Here is a 20,808-nt window from a genome sequence, read left to right as displayed (position 1 = left end):
TGGGGAGGGGGGAACCACTCACCTTGCCTTTTGGGAGGTGGCAGGCGCTGAGGGCAGCTTCCACCCGCTTGCGGTCAGCAGGAAACATCTGGAAAAAACTGAAGAAGCAGAGAAAGGCACCAGGCCAAGAGAGGGGTCAGGCCTGGAGAGGGAAGGCCTTGGGGAGCTCAGAGGACATGTGGGGAGGGAGGAGGGGAGACTCACTTCTTCACAGGAATCTTCCCTTCAGGGTTGAGCTGCATCTTGAGCTTCACCAGGCTGGTGGGCAGAAAGCAGCCTGTCAAGGCCCGGGCTGACACACTTAGCCCCACGCGCTCAGGCCAGGCAGGCGGTCACTTACCCCTTGTCCAGGAATGTGCCGCGGGAGGCGTTGGCCATCAGCGGGTGCTTGGCCAGAGCCAGGACATCTTCAGCCCAGTCCTGCAGGACCCCAGGGCATAGCAGTCAGGCCCCCAACCACAAAGGTGCCGCCCCACGCCATGGCCCAGGCCTGTCTCTCAGGCTCTCCCAGGTGCCCAGCCCCAGGCCAGGCGCCCCCGGTGCACCTTGCCCACGTTCTCCTTGTAGGAAACGAAGTTATGGAAGGTGAGGTCCACCATGTCAGGGCCAGACACCACGGTGAGCGTCTTCAGCAGGAAGTTGTTGTCAGGCAAGTCCATGTTGAAGACATCCCGGAGCTTCTGGCTCTGCAGCAGGTCGTGACACGGTTAGGATCAGAGGTGTGTGCCCCCGTCCCTGCCCACTGTGGCTCTCCCTGTCTTCCCCTCTCAGCCACGTGAAGTCTGGCCCACGGGGGTGGCATCGCATCCGTGCCCATCTTAGGAGCCACGGGAGGGAGAGGCCCACGGGAAGAGATTAACCAAGACTTTGGGGCCTAGGAGTTCTGTGTATTTTGTTTGCCATTTTTCATTTGAAGACAGATTCTTAGTCCCCAGTCTCAGGGAATCCTGCTTTTCCCACCAATCCTTTCCTCCAATTTTCCTGCCAGCATCAGGCAAATATAGGCAAAGCAGTCGGGGAGGAGGGGGAGAGGATGCAAGCAACACCTCCCAGACGGCCTGGGGTGCTCTAGGGGCAGTAGCTGGCCACGCAACATCTCCATCCACTGTGCCCTGATACCAAAGCCCCAGCAGGCCAGGGAGCAGTCATGCCCCTTCCTCAGCTCAGGGAGAGACCCTTCTGCTCAGCCCACGGACCCTTCCCCCTGGCTCCAGAGATCAGGCTCCCTGCCCCCACAGGGACTCCCGCCCCAGCCCCGTGGAGCTGGTGGCCGTGCTGAGCCTGGGCTGCTACTGGGCCCACTTACCTTGGGCATCTTGGCAAACTTCCCAAAGCGGGTGTCCCGGATGCTGGTGATATCCAGAAACTCCATCTCCTGGTAGGAGCAAAGACAGGATATGGACAAAGATATCAGGTCAAGAATGAAGGGCAGCGAGGAGGGAGCTTCACATCCCTTCACATCTTGGCCAGCTGCCTTCTCTAGATGCCAAGACTGTGGGGCTTCCCAGACCCCAGCCTTCCCTTCTCAGCGATCGGGCTCTCCTTCCTCATGGTGACCCTCCTCCCTTCCTCTCTGGCCACTCCTCCCCTGGCCACTCGAGTTACTTGGGAGCTGTGACCTCCAGCCTCCCCTCCACCATCCTGGACTCTCCCCAGGTTCCCCCTCCCTTTCTTCCACCCAGGTGCTGAGGACCTTCTCTGATCTCTCTGAGCCCTCAAGTTTACCCAGAACCACAGGCAGGGAATCAGCCTTCAGCAGTAGCTCTAATTCCTTTCTCTCTCTCTCTCTCTCCAAGGGATGCTAAAGCTGAAGCATCTGGGCCCAAGGCAGCCATGGTTGGAGTGACTACATCCTCCCTCCCAAGGCAAATAGCCCCTGCCCACAGGAGATCCCCCCAGAGCCATCCTTCCCAGTCATTCTATACTCCTGGCATCCACACCTCCAACCCTGTGTCATCGAGAGGCTGCTTGGACTCAATAGATCAGCAGGAACTCAGGGCCATGGTAGGTAGGGGCTGCCTCACCTTACTCTGATATGTCCAGTACAAGTAGTAGCCCTTGGGATCCACCCGGAGGATAACCGGGGAGGCTATTGTTGTTTCCTGCAGAGAGAAGGAGTCAGCTCCCTGCTCTGAGACTTCAGGCCAGGCTTTCCTGGCCCAGGCCAGGGGTTTCAGAGCTCACCATCTGCCTAGGAGGTGGCTGTCCCAGGGATCTGCAGGCATTTCTCTTTGTTCTCCAGAGCTAAGGGCTGGGTATAAGCCTTAAAAGCTCTGAACCAGGGGTGGGGAGGGGTAGAGGACTGGAGATGACATTTCTGGAAGAGAAGAGGGTTTCCCCACTAAATCCCAAATAGAAGATCACCCTCTAGACCCCAAGCAGGGTCTTGGCCCCCACCTCACCCTGTTTTCAAGGCCCACAGCTCAGCCAAAGAGGTAGAATGTCTCTCACCAAGACTCCATGCTACCCCCGGGAGAGCTGAACACGGTGAGAGCTGAGAGCCCAACTCCCGCAAAGCTGCCTAAGCTTCCTGCCTGCCCAGTCCTTCCGTCCATGAACCCCACCGCCCCACCCCCCAGCTGTCCCAAGTGCCTTCCCACCTCCCAGCCTCAGCACCCAGCCCCTCTTGCCTAAAATACCATCAAAGACTAGCTTCTGCAAAAAAAAGGTTCTCAGATCAGGGGCGGTTAGGATATGGGGGGAAAGAGAATACTGTGTGAGGAACCTAATTTTGGAGAAAGCTGTGTTGTGAGCTCCCTTCCCTTCCCTCCCGAAGGGAGGGTTGGGGTACCTGACCCCTCACCTTAAGCTTGCACTTGGAGAGCTTTTGTCACCCCTGCAGTTGTGATGCATGACAAACTGGGGTCTGACTCCTGCCCAGGAAACTGAGCGGGTGAGAGAGATGCTGGTGTGCTAGGTGAGCCCGAACCCCCAGAGTCTGTGGGGCAGTGAACCCGTGAGTATTTTCTGGGTCCAGAGTGGGCCTGTGGGTGAAAGGGGCAAAGCCGAAGGTGCAGGAAGTTGAGGGTGGTAACGATTCTGCGGGGCTAAAGAAGTAATTTCGAGTGACCTCCTGAAACAGAGATGGCAGGAGGACCCTAAATAAGAGATCCCCAGCTCAGGGGGAGGGTCTCCTAAGAATCCTCAAAAATGCACATGAGAGAAAGAAGAAGCCTTACACTTCCGCCAGGCCCACTTCGTGATAGCAGCTGCTCGGTTAAGAACTTTGGTACCTCTTTCCCTCCTTCCTCACTGCACCCCACCCCTAGTGGGCATAGAGGAAGATCAGGGAATCCTCCCACAGGCCTTTCCACAGGGCCTGCAGCCCACCTGAAACCATTCTTGGAGGTGGGGCAGAAGATGTCATTCTAAATTAAGACTGGAGTTCTGAGTTATAACTAGTTTCTGAAGTAAGACTGGGCTTTGTGAGGAAAAGTGTCCTAGGCTGGTCTGTTCCCCAGGAGCAAATGGAACATCTCATGACTGGCTGAGTTTCCTTCCATGGGTCATAGGGGAGCTTCTCCCACAGAATACATTGTAAACGGGCTGTGGGACACAAAAGTAAGCTGGGAGTTGATTACATCCTGTGCATTGTTCTTATCCAGTACCCAGGTCATCTGCCTACTGGGCCAAAGGCAGTCTGAGAGCAGAGCCTCGTCTGGCAGGGGCGTGTGCCCCGTGACGGGGAAGTTTCCTGCTCGTGGGAGGCAGGATCCAGGACCCTGCAGTGCCCTGCCTCGGGGAGGGCAGCGGGCCTGCCAGGTACACGGATGCTGGCTTGCAGAGAAGGCCACATAGCACGTCCCCATCCCTGATGACCCTCTGCCCAGTCAGGTTACACGCGCTTCCCAGAGGAACGGAGAGGGGCCGCTTCACTTTTCATTCTGAGCCACTTCCCTCATTCCACGGGCTCCTGGGACATGGCTCCACCGTGCCGCAGTGACCACACCACTCATGGGGAAGCAGAAAGCCTCTCACCACAGGCCCGCTCCCCACAGTAACCAGATTACTCAGCCTAGCCCAGCCCCAAAGGCCTGAGAGCCTTAACTCACAGACTCAGAGCCCCCTCATCCCACCTGTAAGGAGGAGGAACCAGCCCTAAGGGCCCTTCCTCCCCCCGCAGCCAGTCCAGAGAATTCAGGTTCCCCTCCTGGGAGCAGCCAGCGCTGACTGTCATGCTGGGCCAGCCCAGCAGTCTCACCTCCCTGAAGGAGGGGCCCCAAGTTGTTCTCCTCACCCGCCCAGGAGAATCCCTGGCCTATGGCAACACACACATCTTCAGGCTCCAGGAGGACCGGAGGCTGGGAAGCAGGCCCAGTTTGGGAAGCAGCAGACACAGTGGAGACAGAGGTGCGGGGCAAAGTGTGGTTTCCCCTTCCCTGCAGACGGGCCGGCGTCAGGGAGCCAGGCTGAGAGCAGCTGGCGGAAGCAGAAGTCTATCCGTTCCCTCCCAGGCCCCTGGGAGGAGAGCCTCTAGTTCTCACTTGGGGTCCAGGAGCCTTTCGTGGCCACCCCACAGCAGCTGGGGGAGAGCAGGGCATCCCAGGGACAGGGCCGGGGCCAGGTGGGGAGGAGCGAGGATTCGAGTCCAGGAGTCTGGCTGGGGCTGGAATGGGCTGTCTGTGCTGGGAGTAGGGGCCTGGCTCACCTCTGCTGCTGGCCCTGCCTCAGCTCTGGGACACCTTTCCTCCCACTGCCGAGACCAGGAGCAACACACCCTTCTCTTCCTGGGGGCTTTGGGGAAAGACAGACCCAGACCCAAAGAAATTTCCTCCTATGACCACCCAGGCAGCCATCGTCTTCCCACATCCAGACACAGAGCCTTAGCCCCAGCAGCCCAGGGACACGGGCTCGGGGCACACACCCTCCCGCCCAGGTTTGTTTATCTGGGTAGTTGTGTCAGCTGCCTGGCCAAGCCACACAGGCGCCTGAGTCCTGGCAGACATAAACCAAGCCAGCCCCCCGCCCACCACCGGCAAAGCCCCAAGCAGCGCGGCCGCCACCCCTGCAGCCCTCTTGCCCAGCCCCACTCACATCATCCCATCTGATGAAGCGCTCCCCTTGGCTCAGATAGGCCTTCACCCCGGGGGGTTGCAGGACAGGGTTAAGCAGAGACATAGCACCAAGCGTCTGTCTTAGGAGAGGCTGGGCAGGCACAGCGCGCAGGAGGAGGGGAGGAAGGAGGGCGGGCGGGGGGGGGGTGGGGTGGGGGAGACTAGCTGGGCTCACATGGCACCCGCCCCAGCTAGTCCGGAAGTCTGGGCGCTCTTACAGCCCGCGGGGGGCAGTAGCTGGGTGCAGAGCTGAGTGCTTCGGCCAGAGGCCCATCTGCCTTTTAAATCGGCCTCTTCCCGCCCGCCCGCAGTGGGGGGCTGTGGTCGCTGCTCCGGCCCAGGGAGGCCGGGCTCCCCTCCGCAAAGCCCCGCGCTCTCACCCCTTGCCTCAGCACTTCCTGCTCAGGGCTTCCTTCTCTGTGCTGCTCAGCACTGAGAGGCAGGTCCCCGAGGCCTGGCTGCCTCGGAGCAGGGGCCTCTCCGTCCCAGGGGTAATCCCTGGTCAGATGTGGGAAGGGGCCAGCTGGGGATACTGCTGCCCAGGTGGACACTGAGGGGGGCGAGCAAGGAGCTCACAGGGGAAGGGACCCCCGCAGAGGTGGGGTCCAGAGCACAGGGGTCACTCTCAGAGGCCGAGGAGCCTGGGACCACCCTGGAGGTGGCAGTTGAGGGAGGAGCAGGGTCCAGCTGGAACTGAGCATTTTGAATAAGCAAAGTCTGCTGAACACCCAGCTCTTCCTTCTCGGTGCTTCCTCCCCATGAAAATGAGGTGCAAGTGAGGCAATCGCGCCCCTCACCCGCGTCACCCGCGTCACCCGCGTCACACGTGACTCCCTCCTCTCGGCCTGGACGAGGCCTGAAACCTCACTGACCAGCCGCCGCTCCACACACGGCTGCTTCAAGCACCCCTCAGCCACCAGCCTCCACCTTGCTGTCCCGCCAGGCTCCCTCCTCTGCCCTGTGCCGGGGCCTGTGGGAGAGAACGCTTGGGGCAGGAGGGCTGCTCGCAGGGGCCTCAGCTCGGGGTGCTGCTCAGGGCTCATGGCCCTAACTCTGCTCCGGCCCAGGGCCCGGCCGGGAGCTCAGTCACAGCCCAGTCCAGCCCAGCCCACTTCCTCTTGCCTAATCTGCTCTCATCACCCTTCTTAACCCAGCTGGGGGAGCCGGGAGCTCTGCCCCAGACTTCCTTCCCCTCTCAGGGCCCGGCTTTCTGTTCCAGGTCCCACCATGGACATTCGTGCCACCCCCTGACAACAGCGGGACCCTCACCCAGGCCCTAGAACTGCCTCTGATGGCCAGTCCGGGCCAGGGCAGGAGGATGGGGGCCTCTAGGGGTTGGAGATGAGGGGGCTCCTAGCACAAAAATAAGCCCTGGAAAAATAATTCTAAGACCACTGGGGTGGATCCTGGAGCAAGGCCTGACTGAACCTGTGGAAACAGCTTGGGAATCCTCCATGCTGCCATGCCCTGTGCCCTCAGGACTCGGCCTCTCTCCCCTCCCTCTAAGCCCTGCTGTCTCTCATCTTTCCTCCCTTGTCCCTCCAGCATTGGACCCCTCTGGGGGCCCCACTGGTGTCTCCTGCTCTTCCAATTCTCTCCCTGGGATCAGGTTCACTCTCTGTCTGTTTGAATGCATTTTGCAAGGGAAATCCCTGTCCCTTCCCAAAGCCCCTGCACCTGTCACCTGCAGCCGCCCCTGCTCCTGTACCCAAGTCCCTCCCTCTGGTCCACCCTGCAGCCTTCTCTCTACTTTGGGCCTGGAAAGACAATCCCCTCTCTCTCCCTCGGCACGGGGATGGGGAAGGTGGAGGCTCTCTCATTTCACAGGATTGGGGGCGCCCCAAGGAAGGCAAGGATTTCAGGGCTCTTTACTCTTTTACCCTTTCTATCTCCGGCTCTGAAGTTTGAGGCTCTGAATCCACAGAATAAAGCCTCACCCATCTTTACCCAGTGATGACACTGCCTGGACCCTGTTCTTGAGACCCCCAACTGTAGCTTCGTCTGTCCTCGCCTGCCCACATCCTGCAAAGCAGCCCTCAGAATGCAAGAAATCCAAGCAGCAAAGGGAGCTGGGAAAACCTTCATCCAAGAGGGATTTTTTTCCTTTAAAAATACATTTAGGTTTTTTTAAATGTGAATTGACAAAAATATTGTGTAAATAATGGATATAGAGAAAATCAGAGGGGTCACACGAATACACAGTTTGGGAGAATGGCTCCTGGGCTGAGCTGAGAAGAGGGCGCCTCAGACAGTCTGCCAACCTCATCCCCACCCAGGGCAGAAGGTGAAGGGCGAGGATGCCCCCTGCTGGGCGCACTGGAGAGCACGTGCCTCCTGGGGAAAGGCTGGGAAGGCAGACCCTTAGGGAAGTCGCTGCTGGGTCTGGATCAGTTGTGAAGATGGGTATGCTGGAGAGTTTGGCATGTCCCAGCTTTGGGCCATAGAAGGCTGTGAGAACTTTGGGCCGTAGAAGGTTGTACTGTCTCCCAGGGAGATACTGGTGGCCTGGAGCCCCGGGGGCAGGTCCCGAAGTCACTTGCTCACTTGGTAGCTTTGTGTGGGGACCTCTTGCTTTTTGGTTTCTCAACCTGTTCATCAGAGAAGTTTAGCAGTGGAAGTTGAACTCAGATCTTTGAGTGGCCCAGTTACCAGACAAACAAGAGAGTCAGATTAGGTGGGTTTCTTACCTGATACCATGACTTACCTGATGAAGCAGTGGGGTTCAGAAGCCCGGAGGCCTGTTGAGTGTCTTGGGCCAGTGGCTAGTTTACTTCTGGAATGAAGATTGGCTCAGATGTTGCATCCTTGAAGATCTGTTTCCTAGTCAGGCACAGGGAGCCAGGCTGGGCTCACTACTCTATGAACCCAGCCACTTACTAGCTGGTTTATCTTGTAACAGTCCTGTGCCTCAACTTTCTTACCTGTAAGATGGGGATAATTATGCCTCACAGAACTCTACAAGAATTAAATAATACAATGGATGTAAAGTACTTAATACCCTGCCTTCACATGAGCTCAATATTATTATTATTATTACTTGTTAGCAGACGCCGACAGGAGAAAAGCAGTTTCTTATTACTTCCTCCTCAGTGTATATTGCTATTCTTTCCACAACTTCACTGACTTGCTCTTTGGGTTTTTTGTGTTTTTTTTTTTTTTCCAGCAGTTTGTGTGCATCAGGGCCTGGACCCACCTTCCCAGGGCAGCCTGAGTTAGGGGTGCTCCTGAAGCAGGCTGTCCCCCAAGCAGCCTGAACTCGTGAAGTCACGACACGGGCAAACGCCAACCTCCCACCACCTCCACACCATCACAGCTGATGAGGCAGGCGTGACAGTGAAGACCAGGAGGTGTCCATCAGTCCGGCTGTATGTCCAGCTGTGGCTCCAGATCCAGCCACCCTCTGCACACGCTGAGAGCTGAGTGTGAATGCAGGCAAGGACAAGGCTGGTTAGCAGGTGCTGAGGCTCTAATCCCTTAGGGAAAAAGGACAGGCGATCAAGAGTTCTCTGCAGAAACCCAGGAGGAAGACGTTGCCTGTCCTCCCATGCCAACCCCTCCTAGAATCATAGAAGGAACCATCCTGGACTTAGAAGTAGAAAAGAATCAGTCCCATGTGTGTTTCCCTTTGAAGTATCATTTTGGATCAAACTTACCTGGAGGTGTAACTAGGGGAACATTGGATCCGTCCTCAAGAAACCTAGATTTTAATCTCAACCAGAGCAAAGGTTAGCTGTGAGATCTTGGCAAGTTACCTGAGCTCCCTGATCTGTTAAGTTTTTGATCAGTTCCAAGATTCCTTCCAGCTCTAAAAATCTCTGTCCCATCAGAAGGGCCAACCTTGTCCCTTTCTCTGAGAGATGACAAACCTAGAGATGAGAGCTGAAGATGGCAGGAAAAGGATCGGCTCTTCCCCCCACCGGGGGTTCTTGGACACATTGCTCGTCTTCTCTGCCTCTGTTTATCTGTCTGTGAAATGGACCCATTTTCATAAGTGTGATGGAAATAAGTTAGACAACATCCTTCTCCAGGTGGGCATGGTGCATTGCACATAAGGAGTGCCCTCAGAATTGATTGATTGCTTCCCTCCTTACTCCCGTCCTGGTCCATCTGTTTATCAGGACCTGGGCAAAGCCACAGTGAACCGGCCCCTCAACTTTGTGAATAGCAGGAGGCCAGTGAGGATAGGGGAGGTGTTGAGAGACAGGACTCAGGATCCCAAAACATCCTAACCTGTTGGAGCAACAGCCTGAACCTCACAAGGTAAAATGAACAGGGCTTAACTGAGAGATCCGGGCTTGGCTCCAAGGCACTGACTGTACAAGGACAGGGTGGGGAAGTAGCGGCTTAGCAGAAGCATGTGTGAATAAAACTGAGGGTTTTCACCGACAGCCAGCTTCATATGAGTCAAACGAGAAGGCTGCCAAAAAAACGGACAGACTCTTAGGCTGCTGAATTAAAGTGGAGTACTGAGCCCAGTGACTGTCCATCTTGATATCAATCAGAATCGCCTGGGGAGCTCTGGTAACACTGGATGCTCCTTGCTGTTCCCAGACCCTCTGATTCAGGACCTGGGATGGGTGGGTGGGGAGAGGGGAAGGAAGTGAGGCGTTTGGGTTTCCAAAGAGCTTCAGTCTTGGTTCCAATGTGCAGCCAGGGCTCTAGAACCAAGGAAGAGTCGGTCGCATTCTCATTCTTGGCATGTCAGACCACATCTAACGCACTCGGGGACTTCAGTCTCAGTGGCTTTATCACGGGGAAACGCACAAGCTGGAGGGCATTTGGTGGAAGGTGGCCAGGATGTAGGATGCACCTGACATTCTGTGAGGGCTGGTGGAGGGAACCACAGCATGGACATAAAGGTGGTCAGGCGGTCCACCTTCAAATGGATGAGACTTGTTCACCTGGGTCCTAAAGGTTGGAATCTGAGGTGACTGAGGTGACTGCCTTAGGTCAGGTTTCTCATGAAACATTATGAAACAGAGATTTGCTTCTTGTAGGAAGTTTATTGGGAAGTGCTCTCAGAAACAACACATCTGAGGGAGGGAAGGAATCAAGACTGAGCAGAGGAAGAAATTGATCAAGGATGCAGTCACAACAAAGGACGCCTCCACAGGGAGCTCGGGGGTTGGGATGACACTTCAGAGCTGCCCCAACTGAGGTTGAACGCCCCACCCCCACCCGGCAACATTGACTAGGCAGATTATCCCTCATGAAGTCAGGCAAGGCAGCTCCCTTTGGCAGCTGACGGAAATGCCCAGGGAGAGACTCAGCTGTGAGCGTTCAGCTGCCAACACTCCTAGCAACTTGGGGATAAGCTTCTTGGTCCCAGAGGCAGGATCTGGGTGGTGCACCATAGCAGCCATGACAGTACCCCCTTTGCACAGCCTCCATGGAACTCTTTGCATCATATGGTAAGCACCCTCTGCCTGGGAATAGCCCCTCCAGAATTCTAGTGATTGTTTCCTCTGAGAAACTTATAGGAAGATAAGTAGGTTGAACTTAGCCCTCACTACTGAAGCTTGTCTTGGTGTCACACTGATATTCAGCATCCCTCCATTACCCATTCTAGATTCTCTTTACCTTCAGCTTGTACCTCTCCTGGTCTAGGTGGCTTACCTGGTGGGGTGACTCAGATCCTCATTCCCCAAGGAGTCTGAGCTCCTAACCACCATGCCCTTTTCAAACCATGCTGCTGAATTTGTCCACTTACTATCAAAATTGGGCAGGGGAGTACCAAGAGACACCCTAGAGGATTGCCTGGGTGCCAAACATCTTCTTCCCTGACCCCATTATATAGCAGCAGCCCTATCTCTTCCCAAGGATCAGGGTCAAGTACCCCTGGCAGGTAGCGACTCTTTTTTTTTTTTTTTTTTTTTGCCTGCTGGTGTCTTGGTACAAGATCTTCTTCCCTGACCCCATTATATAGCAGCAGCCCTATCTCTTCCCAAGGATCAGGGTCAAGTACCCCTGGCAGGTAGCGACTCTTTTTTTTTTTTTTTTTTTTTTGCCTGCTGGTGTCTTGGTACAAGGAATCTAAAAGGCAGGAAGCAGCAACACTTAAAGTTGATGGGATTCTTTTTCTGTGCCCTCGTGGAAGTGTTCTACCACTGGGAACTAGATTCTCTAAACCCAGAGATCCTAGAACTGTAGGAATAGGAACCACGAATTCCCCCCAAAGGATCACTGGGAGTGATGGTGAGTGGGGTTATTCCTACTTCAACCCCTTGTTTATTAGGCTTTTATATCCTACCTGTTGGCCCATAGCACCATATTATAGTTATCGAATAGGGTACATACTTTATCCTGGAGCATGGTGTCCCATCGTCTCTAAAACAGTGCTTCAGCTGCACCTTTGAAAGGCTTTTCTTTCACTCTATCAGCTCTATTCACCAGTGGATAGCGATGAATGTGATAGGCCCAGAAGATTCTACGACCGTGTGCCCATTCTTTTGCTGTAAAGTGGGACTTTTGGTCTGATGTAATGTTATGTGAGATCCCATATCTGTGAATCAAATGCTCTTTAAGCTCTCAGAGAGTGGTGCTGGTTGAGGCCTTTAGCAGGAAAGAAAAAGCCGTCCAGAATAGATGCTGATTCAAGTCAAGATGAATCATCAAGCCTTCCCGATTAGAACAGGTGCAATGTAGTCACCTTGTTACCAAGTAACATCAGATGTTGGCAGGTTGGAGATTTGGCAGCAACAATAAAAAGGCCAGCCTTGGTGAGTGGGAGTCCATTCTGCTGGGTGCACCCCTGCCACCATACACTATATGCTTATGTGTAGCCTCCATCTATGGCAACATGACCACTTTTCCATATGCCTGTTGGGCCAGCACAAGTGGTAGATGACAGAGGCTGGCTAATGTCAACTAGCCAAGTCATTCTATCTACTTGGCTATTTAGCCCCTCCTCCATGGTGGATGCTCTCGGGTGGACATTAACATGCAATGTATAGATCTTCACACTTTGTGTCCACTCCCATAGATACATCCATGTGCCTCTTCTTCTTCCCAATTTTCCATTGTTTCCCTTTCTAGGCCTCTAACCAACTCATCGAGCCGTTTTCTACAGCCCATGAGCCTGTACATATTTTTATGTAGGGCCACTCTGCCAGGCAGCCATGGTGATGATTCAGGTCTCCAGATATCAGTGTCAACTCAGACACGGCATGACCTTAAAATGTTTGGCTATTCCACTTTCCCCACTGTACAGTTACCCAAGTAAATGGCCATAGGTCCCTTTGGGGAAGGAGTAGAAAATCATTACTGTATTGCCATAGTATTACGGAAGCCTTCCTCCTGGAGACCCAACCTCTGCTTCAGTCAAAGGGTTCTGGATCTGCCTCCTGCCAATGCAGGGGACACGGGTTTGAGCCCTGGTCCGGGGAGATCCCACATGCCGCGGAGCAACTAAGCCCGTGCACCACAATTACTGAGCCTGTGCTCTAGAGCCCGTGAGCCACAACTACTGAGCCTGTGTGCCACAACTACTGAAGCCCACGTGCCTAGATCCTGTGCTCCACAGCATGAGAAGCCACCACAATGAGAAGCCAGCGCGCCGCAATGAAGAGTAGCCCCCGCTCGCTGCAATTAGAGAAAGCCCACGCACAGCAATAAAGACCCAACGCAGCCAAAAATAAAGTAAGTAAATTTAAAAAAAAAAAAAAAAAAAAAAAGAGCTCTGGATCTGAAAACTGAGTCAGGTCTGGAAACCAGACAGGTATCGTGACTTTTTATTGGAGCAACTGTCACCAACCTCCTGATCTTTCACTCCTGATTTCTTTTCATTGTACTGCTCAGCAATTCTGTGTGTGGTCTGCAGATCGCTGGGGGTCCCTGAGACCATTTCAGGTATTTCACAAGGTCAAAATATTTGCATAATAATACTAAGACATTATATACCTTTTTAACTGTGTTGACATTTGCACTGATGGTGCAAACACAATGTTGGATAAAATTTCTGGCACCTTATCAAACCAAGGCAGTGGCACTAAACTGTTCTGGTAGTTCATTGTAAAAAAAGAAGGAAGGAAAAAGAAAAAAAGAAAGGACGGAGGGAGGGAGGAAAGGGGAAGGAAGGAAGGCAGGCAGGTAGGAAGGAAGGAAGGAAGAAAGGGAGGGAGGGAGGGAGGAAGGGAAGAAAAGAGTCAGTTTCACTTAAGAATGTCCTTAATGAAGCAATAAAATTTGTTAAATTTTATTAAATCATAACCCTTAAAAACATGTCTTTTTAATATTCTCTGTAATTAAATAGCAAGTACCGTACTGCACCCAGAAATATAATGGTTCTCTCAAGAAAAAGCAATTGTGCAACTGAGTATGAGCTAAACTAGCGATTTTTTTTCATAGAACACCATTTTCACTCTACAAAAACTGACAGGTAAACTATGGTCATTCAGACTTGGTTATCTGGCAGGTATTTTCTCAGATTCAAACCAAGTAGGCCTGTGACTTTGAGGAAAGCAACTGATAGTATTTTTTGCCAATGATACAATTTGAGCTTTCAAATGAAAATTAGAATTTTAGGAAACGTGTATGCACTATCATGAACTTGACAGATTCCCAATACTTAAACCTTTTTCTGATGATACTAACAAATATGATTTTTAGTATTGTATAATGAATTGTATCAATGTTTGAAAGATCTGTATAGTTCAATGAACCAATATTTTCCAAATGACCAAAGGATGTTACAAAATCATGCATAGGTAGAAGAGCCATTCAGAATGCAAGGTAGATCAATAGACTTTAATATCATTGAGTACAAAAAGTTCACTGACATAGTTTCATATTCTACATTACAACTACCATTTAAGAAAATACTACTTGTTGAGTTTTGTAGTATCAAAGGAAAATGCCCACAATTAGCTGAAAAGTCTATTAAAATGCTCCTCTCTTTTCCAACTGTTAATACATATATTCGTGAGGCTGGATTTTCTTCACATATTTTAACCAAAACAACATATTGCCAATCAAAGCAGATATGAGAATCCAGCTGTTGTCTATAAAGCCACATTTAAGTGACTTGCAAAAATGTGAAAAAAAAGGCACTCTTCACACTAATTTGCCCCAGAGATGCTATGACCTTTTAACCATCTGCATAGCTCTATTGTCAGGACCCCCCCACACACATTGACACTGTGACTTGCTGCTTATTACAATAGGGTGCCAATCTCTGGCTTCTATCGTTTCGCAGTCCTAACATCCCCATTGCTATTAGGGAGCCAGTTCTGTTTTGGCCTCTTGCTGTCAGCCCTGGCCTGCGTAGGACAGCCAAAACTCAGCTTCTCACCAGTGCACTCCTCTTTGCTTTGATAACCAGCGTATCCTCTGGGCCCTCCTGCAGAACTTAAGTGGGTTTCTGATCTTACATAGAATACCCACTAGAGCATGCCCACTTCTCTGAGCTTTTTGAACCCTTCTTCCATCTTCTGCCATGGTACTTCTGGCATTTCCATTTCACTTGGTGAGCCTGTCTCCCAGGATCCTTGTCAGGATGTTAAATCCTGTTTCATGGGAGAGTGTTCCCATATCAATAAACTCCCCCTCATTCAACTTAGTATTCACCTCCCCCTCGATCCAGCCAATACATCCTCTGCTGCTCCTGCCAGTACATACTGGCTACTTCTGCAGCTCCTTGGGGATAGAGCCCTCCTCCTTCCCTAGCAGGAACCCTGTACATCTCTGGATGGGTTTTGTTGCAACTTGGCCCTATTTATTGGTCTTGTAGGCCAAGAGAGAGATACAGCTTCCTTTGGTGACTGAGGGCAATTCCCAGGGACAGTGGCAGCTGTGAGCCATCAGCAGCCAACATTCCTAGCAGCTGGAGGAATGAGAGCCTCCATCCTGAGGGTGATGTGCGTGGTACTCCCAATATCCACTACAGAGGCAAAGTTCAGCTCTGCCAGTGAGGCAGAGTAGAATAGGGATCAGTATCTAATGCTCTAAAGTCAGAAAGACTCAGGTTTGAATTCTATCTAGCTATGTGACCTTGGGCAAGTTACTGAACTTTTTGGAGGCAATTTCTTCATCTCTAAAATGAAGATAAATAGTAACTACCTGATAGATTGTTGTAAGACAAATGAGACAAGGAATGTAAGTGCTTAGCATGGTGCCTAGCACATAATAAAGGTGTGGATGCTGTTACAATTGGTCAGAACTTTCCGAAGCCTGAAAGGGCTGCCTTAGGGAGCAGACAATAATGTACACCAACATGGAGGGTCTTTTAGCTAACGCTGGAGAGTGCTCCATAGGGATGCTGTGGGGAAGGTTCTAGGGTCCATGAGGGTATTTACAAAAGAGGACCTTTTGGGCCCATTCTATCCCCAGGCTGCCTTGATCCTCTGCTCTGACTCTGCCTACCCTTAGTCCAGGAGAGGCACTTAGAGAAGCATATTCACTTTCAGGCCACCAGGGGGCCGTTTAGTTGCCTGCAACAGGAATACACTAATGGTTTCTTAATGGCTCAGGCACCAGGGAGATCAGCCTCAATTATATCTGAAAGCATTTTGAGTTCCTAGGGTAAAAGACACTATGTAAATCCAGATAATAAATACGGCTTATTGATGACAGGTTAAAGAATCTGGCACTGTTTAGTTTGGAGAAGAATAGGGTGAGAGGAATTGAATAGGGGCTTCAAGTATATCTATTCTTCAGTGTGGAAAAAAGTGACAGGCTTGTTTTCCTACTCCGCTGGGAGCCAAGCAAGAAGAAAGAAGTTTAATTTGCAACAGAAGAAATTCAGAGTGCATTCAAGGAAGCAGATGGAAGGAGGCTTTGGGTTGGCCTCACCTGGAATCTTTTAAGAATAATTCACCTTGGTACAGCTGGTATGATCGGTCCTGCCGGGAAGGCCAGAGAGTAAGGTAGAGAGAGAGTTCAACATCCAGAGGCAATTCAGGGATTTTGACTTAACAGGTCGCCCTGCTAGATGGGCTCTGGCCACCCTGGCAGCAGGTTGGGGAAGGAGTGGTTGTCTTTTCCCCATCAGCCTGCAGAAGGCAATAAGCACTCCAAACTTTCAATGTCCTTAAAATCTCTCAGAAAGTAAAAAGGCAGCCTGTTCTTGGAAATAAGCATCCAGTTGGCCATTGCTAGTGGCAGACTCGCACCTGAGCTTCAGGAGTCAGGGGCTGGGCTATGGGCCTGGAGTTCCAGCCCTGATCAACACACTCAGCTCTGGTAGCCACTTGACTTCTGTGCAGTGGGGGAGGCAGGGCAGCAGTGCTGGGGTGGGGCTTCCTCATCAGGGGGCATGGTGTGTGGAAGCTAAGGGTTCCTGTGGAGGAGGGGAAATGGAAAAGGCAGAGACTGTCCAGCCCCACAGAGTCTGAAACCAGGAGTCAGGAGGGGTGGTTCGCCCACAGAACCCAATTAGGACCGACCTAATTGGGTTATCTCCCCGCCCCGCCCCCCAAGGCAGTCTCCCATACCCACTGAGATACCCAGGAGGTCCACACACCCAGCTGTGGGAACACAGGAAGTAGAACTCAAGGAGGAGAGAACCAGAAATTCTAGAAAACCTCATAGACAGCGAATGGGGAGGAGAGAAGCCAAAAGAGAGGAGGGCTGAAGGAGGGGGAAGGCACAGGGTAAGCGGCTACTGAGAGAACGAGCTTGGCCAGGGGTTCGTCCGCACCTAAACGAGGGATGACAAGCCTCACTTGGGAAGGATGGCAGGGCAACAGCCGCCCAGGCTCTGAGACCCGGAGAGGATCAGAGAAGGCAAAAGCCCTGTACTGTAAGCCGCTCCACCGGTTCAGGGCAGCCTCTTGAGTCCATGAATCAAGCCCAAACCCGGGAGTCGGAATCCCCCCAAAGCGGGACCTGGAACCTGTTGCAAACTTCAGGACTAAGGTGGGAGGAGAAACAGCTCAGCACTTGTACTGTCCCGAAAGCTCTGGAAGGTCTGGGCAGCCGACTCGGGGATCTCCGAGGACAGAGAATCGGGAGAGCCTTGAAGCCCAGGCGGGATCCGGCGGCGGGTGGGCGGTGAGGGCTGGGAAAGGCCGCGACCAGCTGTAACCACAGGGCACGCTCCAGCTTCCTTGGCTGCCTTCGCCAGACGACATGGTCCAGACTCGCTAGGTGTAAAGGGGTCTGAAAGCCCCGCCCGGCGGGTACGTGGAACGGGGCGCGAGTCGAGAGCACCAACGTGAAATCACCCCCACTTCTGGGGGTAAACTGAGGCCTGGGGCCTGGGAGCGGAAGCCGTTGTTGCTATACCACCTGTCTCTTCGGACAGTCTGGACACAGAGGGGAGGCGCCAGAGTTGACAGCTCTGCGCTCCGACAGCCCCTCCCCGCCCCCATTCCAGTTCACCACTCCGCCCCGAACGACGCCTTTCCCCTTTTAAAGAAGCGCCCCGGGCTCCCACCGTCGCCGCGCCAGCCCGTAAGGGGCTGCGGCGACGTTGCCCTTTTAAGAGCCAGCCTCCGTTAACTCTCTCTTAACGGGGCGTCCCGGCGGGGCTCGCGGCGCCCGCCTGCAGCCCGCCTCCCCGTGCGGCACTTCCGGACCCCGCTGTCGCCCTTTTAAGAGGCAGCCCCCAGCAGCGCCCTCTCCCGCCCCTTGTTGCCGGCGCGAGAGGTGGGGGAGCCGGGCAGGAGAGGAGAGCGCTGTCCGCGCGGCCACTGGAGACCGGGCGGCCGGCGGCCGGGCAGGCGGCGGCGGCGGCGGATGGGGACTCGGAGCCGGGCGACTGTGGCGGCTGTGGCTGTGGCGGCGGCAGGGAAGCAGCTGACGGGCCGGCGGCGGCGGCGGCGCTGGCGGCGGTGACTGGTCCAGGCCCCGGCGGCGGCTGCAGCGACGCGGTGGCGGGCTGCGGGCTGGCGGCGTGAGGAGCAGCGGCGGAGAGCCGAGTGGCCGGGAACCGAGGGCACCGGGCCGCCCCTTGCCCAGTCCTTGCAGGCCGCCAGGCCCCCTCCAGCCGGGGCCGTGGAGCACCGGGGCAAAGGCCGGGGCCCTCCCATGAAGGAGCGCGACGCTGCCCCGGCCGAGCGGGGCAAGCCGGCCACCTACACCGGGGACAAGAAGGCGAAGATGGCGGCCAAGACCAACAAGAAGTGGGTCCGACTCGCCACCGTGTTCGCTTACGTGCTCTCCGTGTCGCTGGCCGCCATCGTGCTCGCCGTCTACTACAGCCTCATCTGGCAGCCGGTGGGCGCCGGGACCTCGGGAGGAGCCGCCGGCCCGCCCCCCGGCGGCTCCAACGCCACCGGCCCGTCCGGGACTTCAGGGGCGGCGGCTGCGGCGGGGCCCAACACCACGGGGTCGTCCCGCCGCGAGGCGCCGCGCGACGCGCCCCCGCTACAGGCGGCGCGGCCCGTGTCTCCTGAGCCTTCTGCCGACAGCCCCCTGGCCGGGCCGCTGGAGCAGCCGCAGGGGGCCGAGGAGGACGAGAAGGAAGCGGCGGCGGCGCCCGGGAGTCGTTGAACCCCTCCGTGCCAGGGGTGGCCGGAAACCATCCTCCCCAAGCCCGGAGGCAGGACTTTGCAGCAGGACCGGGCAGGGAGCCCGCGGGAGTGACCCCCACGGGAGTGAACGCCTCCCTTCCCCCGACGATCGCGTGCTCGCCGCAGGGGTGAGGGGCCTGAAGTCGGATCTTCAGCCAAGGGACCACGATTCTCCGGGGGTTCGGGGTTTTGTCTTCCTAGGACCGTGCTGCGCCAGGGCCCTGAGCCATAAGGGGGATGGGGGGAGGGGTGGGGAGATCCCAGCACCGAAGCGCCGCTAGCTCTTTGGTATCTTACGTGGAGGGGTGACTCGGGCTTTCCCCCAAGACTCAGGGGAAGGAGGGAGCTGTAGGGGCTCTTCTTTAATAAGCCGAAGCTCTCGCAAGGAGGAGGGCACCAAAAGTAGTGGAGCTCAGGTACGTCAACCTAGTTGCAGTGGCCACAGATGCATTTAATTTATAGATCCTTGTATATAGTTGTTGACATATGCACTAGAAGCTACTATAATTACATAGAACTACATGTATCCTCCCACACCCTGGGTAGCTACTGACTGATGGATGGGGCTAAGCAAGGGCTATTTGCTGACCCCCAAAGTGCAGCTAGCCAGAAGGGCACAAACACTTGATTTTCATTACCCACTCTTTCCCCTTTTTCCCCTCCTGTTTCAGAAAGATAGATTTATGACACTTTAGAGTTAGACAAGACAAAAGTGTAATCATTCGTCAACTTGTTGAAAGGACAATGGAAAACCTTTGGAGAAGTAGAAGCAGTTCAGGGAGGGTGGGGAATGTACTAATGCCCTGCCCTCCTCTTCCCACCTTAGTGCCCCCACCTAAGAGGCTTTCTGTTGCAGCCCTAAGTATCTGGATATGGGCCAGGGAAGAAGGAAGGGAAAAAGCAATGCCTCTGTGCTTCACCCCTTGGCCTTCTCACAGAGTTCTTTTACGAAGAGCAAGCGTTTGTAAGTAGAGTGGCTCACAAGTGTTTTATCTTTTTTTCCCCTGCTCTTCAAGATCTGGTCTTGTTCCAGTAATCACCTTCACCTTCCCTCTTCCCTGAGCCTGTAGTGACAGTGTAGCCCTGTGATTAGGACGAAATCTGTTGTGAAACCAGAGCTTTGAGCACACCCTCTGGTTATGAATTGTACTGTGGAACGCAAAAGGCCGAAAGGTGGGCTTCAACCTCAGGATTGTGTTTGGATAGCCAGATAATAGACCAGCCGTAGGAAGGTTCAATTGGCTTGTCTTTACCTCTCCTGATAAGCTCTACTTATATGCAGCCTATATTTTCATTGAGTTGAGAAACATCGAGTGAAATGACATATGTAGAGCTAGCTCTGGGGCAGCAAGAATTATACATCCTCAATTTGGATTCTGTTTCCTTCCGCCACTTGCTTTTAGGCAGTTGAGTGTGGGTAGTAACAAGATATCAAACCCCTTCGCGTTTCCTTTTTGGGAAATGAGGCACTTTAAAACAATAACAACAACAACTTATCCACCTGAGTCCTGAAACAATTTGTCTCTCTAGTTTTCTGGCTTACACTCCAGTTAGCTCTGATCCAAGTTTACAGGACAACACCCTTGCTTTAAGCCATGTTCTGGTGTGGGCAAGATAATAGCAGCTGAGCTATCATAGCCTAGGGGCAGGCTGGTAGCACCCCCAAGTTGTCTTGGTTGAAGGAGATTTCTGAGCACTTCGGTCATTAGGAAGCCCTGAGGCCTTTTTAAATTTTGGGTGAGGGCCTGGGGGAAGAAACAAAATGCCACTTTATAACTTAAATAATAGCCTGTAATTTCTATTTACTGTGTGAATTTTTAGTCCTATATTTTAATAATTTGTAAATCGATCTCTTATTCCAAGAATCCTTTGAACTTGCAAGAGAACATCTGGGAGTCCAATCCCCTGTCCCCATCCTGACCCCTGCATTCTGGACTGTTTAATCCACTTTGGGATGGATCAGAGTCTAGAGAAACCACTCGTGGGTCCAGCTGCTGGTCTCCTGACTCTAACGCCTTCACTGGAATTGGGACATTAGCTCCAGCTCTAGCTGTGAGCGTGACCAGAGACATTATTTATAATTCAGCCATTTAAGATATACCTGTACTCAAAAAGTCCTGTATATTTTTTAAAAGTTTTATTTTTCAGGTGAACAAAAATACATTCTAAGAACTCTACGTCAGCCTGTGTAAGTCGATCATTTCTCTTTTCATGCTTCTTGGGGAAGGAGTAGAGGTTGGAAGAGGCAGTGGTCTAAGGTGTGGTGGACGGGTGGTAATGAATAGGTGTAAGAGGAAAAACCA

General features: G+C 53.4%; 2 protein-coding genes across 4 annotated transcripts; one reads left to right on the top strand and one right to left on the bottom strand.

Moving 5' to 3' along the window:
- Positions 1 to 22: 22 nt before the first annotated feature.
- On the bottom strand, positions 23 to 5,118 carry LOC114484935 (1-phosphatidylinositol 4,5-bisphosphate phosphodiesterase beta-2-like; the record flags this gene model as incomplete). Its single annotated transcript, XM_028484529.1, has 7 exons — positions 5,035 to 5,118; positions 2,025 to 2,102; positions 1,307 to 1,375; positions 546 to 686; positions 341 to 420; positions 205 to 258; positions 23 to 98 (listed from the first exon to the last, which is right to left on the bottom strand). Coding segments are annotated over exons 1-7 (582 nt in total), but the record flags the coding sequence as incomplete, so codon positions are not given.
- Positions 5,119 to 17,493: 12,375 nt separating this feature from the next.
- On the top strand, positions 17,494 to 20,674 carry INAFM2 (InaF motif containing 2). Of its 3 annotated transcripts, none has more exons than XM_024115410.3 (2): positions 17,494 to 18,633; positions 20,369 to 20,674. In XM_024115410.3, exon 1 carries the CDS (start codon positions 18,021 to 18,023, stop codon positions 18,483 to 18,485), a length of 465 nt encoding a protein of 154 aa, XP_023971178.1. In that variant the 5' UTR covers positions 17,494 to 18,020; the 3' UTR covers positions 18,486 to 18,633; positions 20,369 to 20,674. The 3 variants fall into 3 exon arrangements, 1 of the variants encoding a protein (XP_023971178.1); XR_003678310.2 differs by lacking the exon at positions 17,494 to 18,633 and adding an exon at positions 18,692 to 18,921; XR_003678309.2 differs by lacking the exon at positions 17,494 to 18,633 and adding an exon at positions 18,692 to 19,469.
- Positions 20,675 to 20,808: the final 134 nt, after the last annotated feature.

Source organism: Physeter macrocephalus, unplaced genomic scaffold (genome assembly GCF_002837175.3).
Source record: "Physeter macrocephalus isolate SW-GA unplaced genomic scaffold, ASM283717v5 random_190, whole genome shotgun sequence".
NCBI lineage: Eukaryota > Metazoa > Chordata > Mammalia > Artiodactyla > Physeteridae > Physeter > Physeter macrocephalus.
This window is presented reverse-complemented; position numbering and strand designations above follow the sequence as displayed.

Bases quoted from the DNA above. Each gene is read 5' to 3' on its own strand.
- INAFM2 (XM_024115410.3), top strand. From the start codon at position 18,021: ATGAAGGAGCGCGACGCTGCCCCGGCCGAGCGGGGCAAGCCGGCCACC.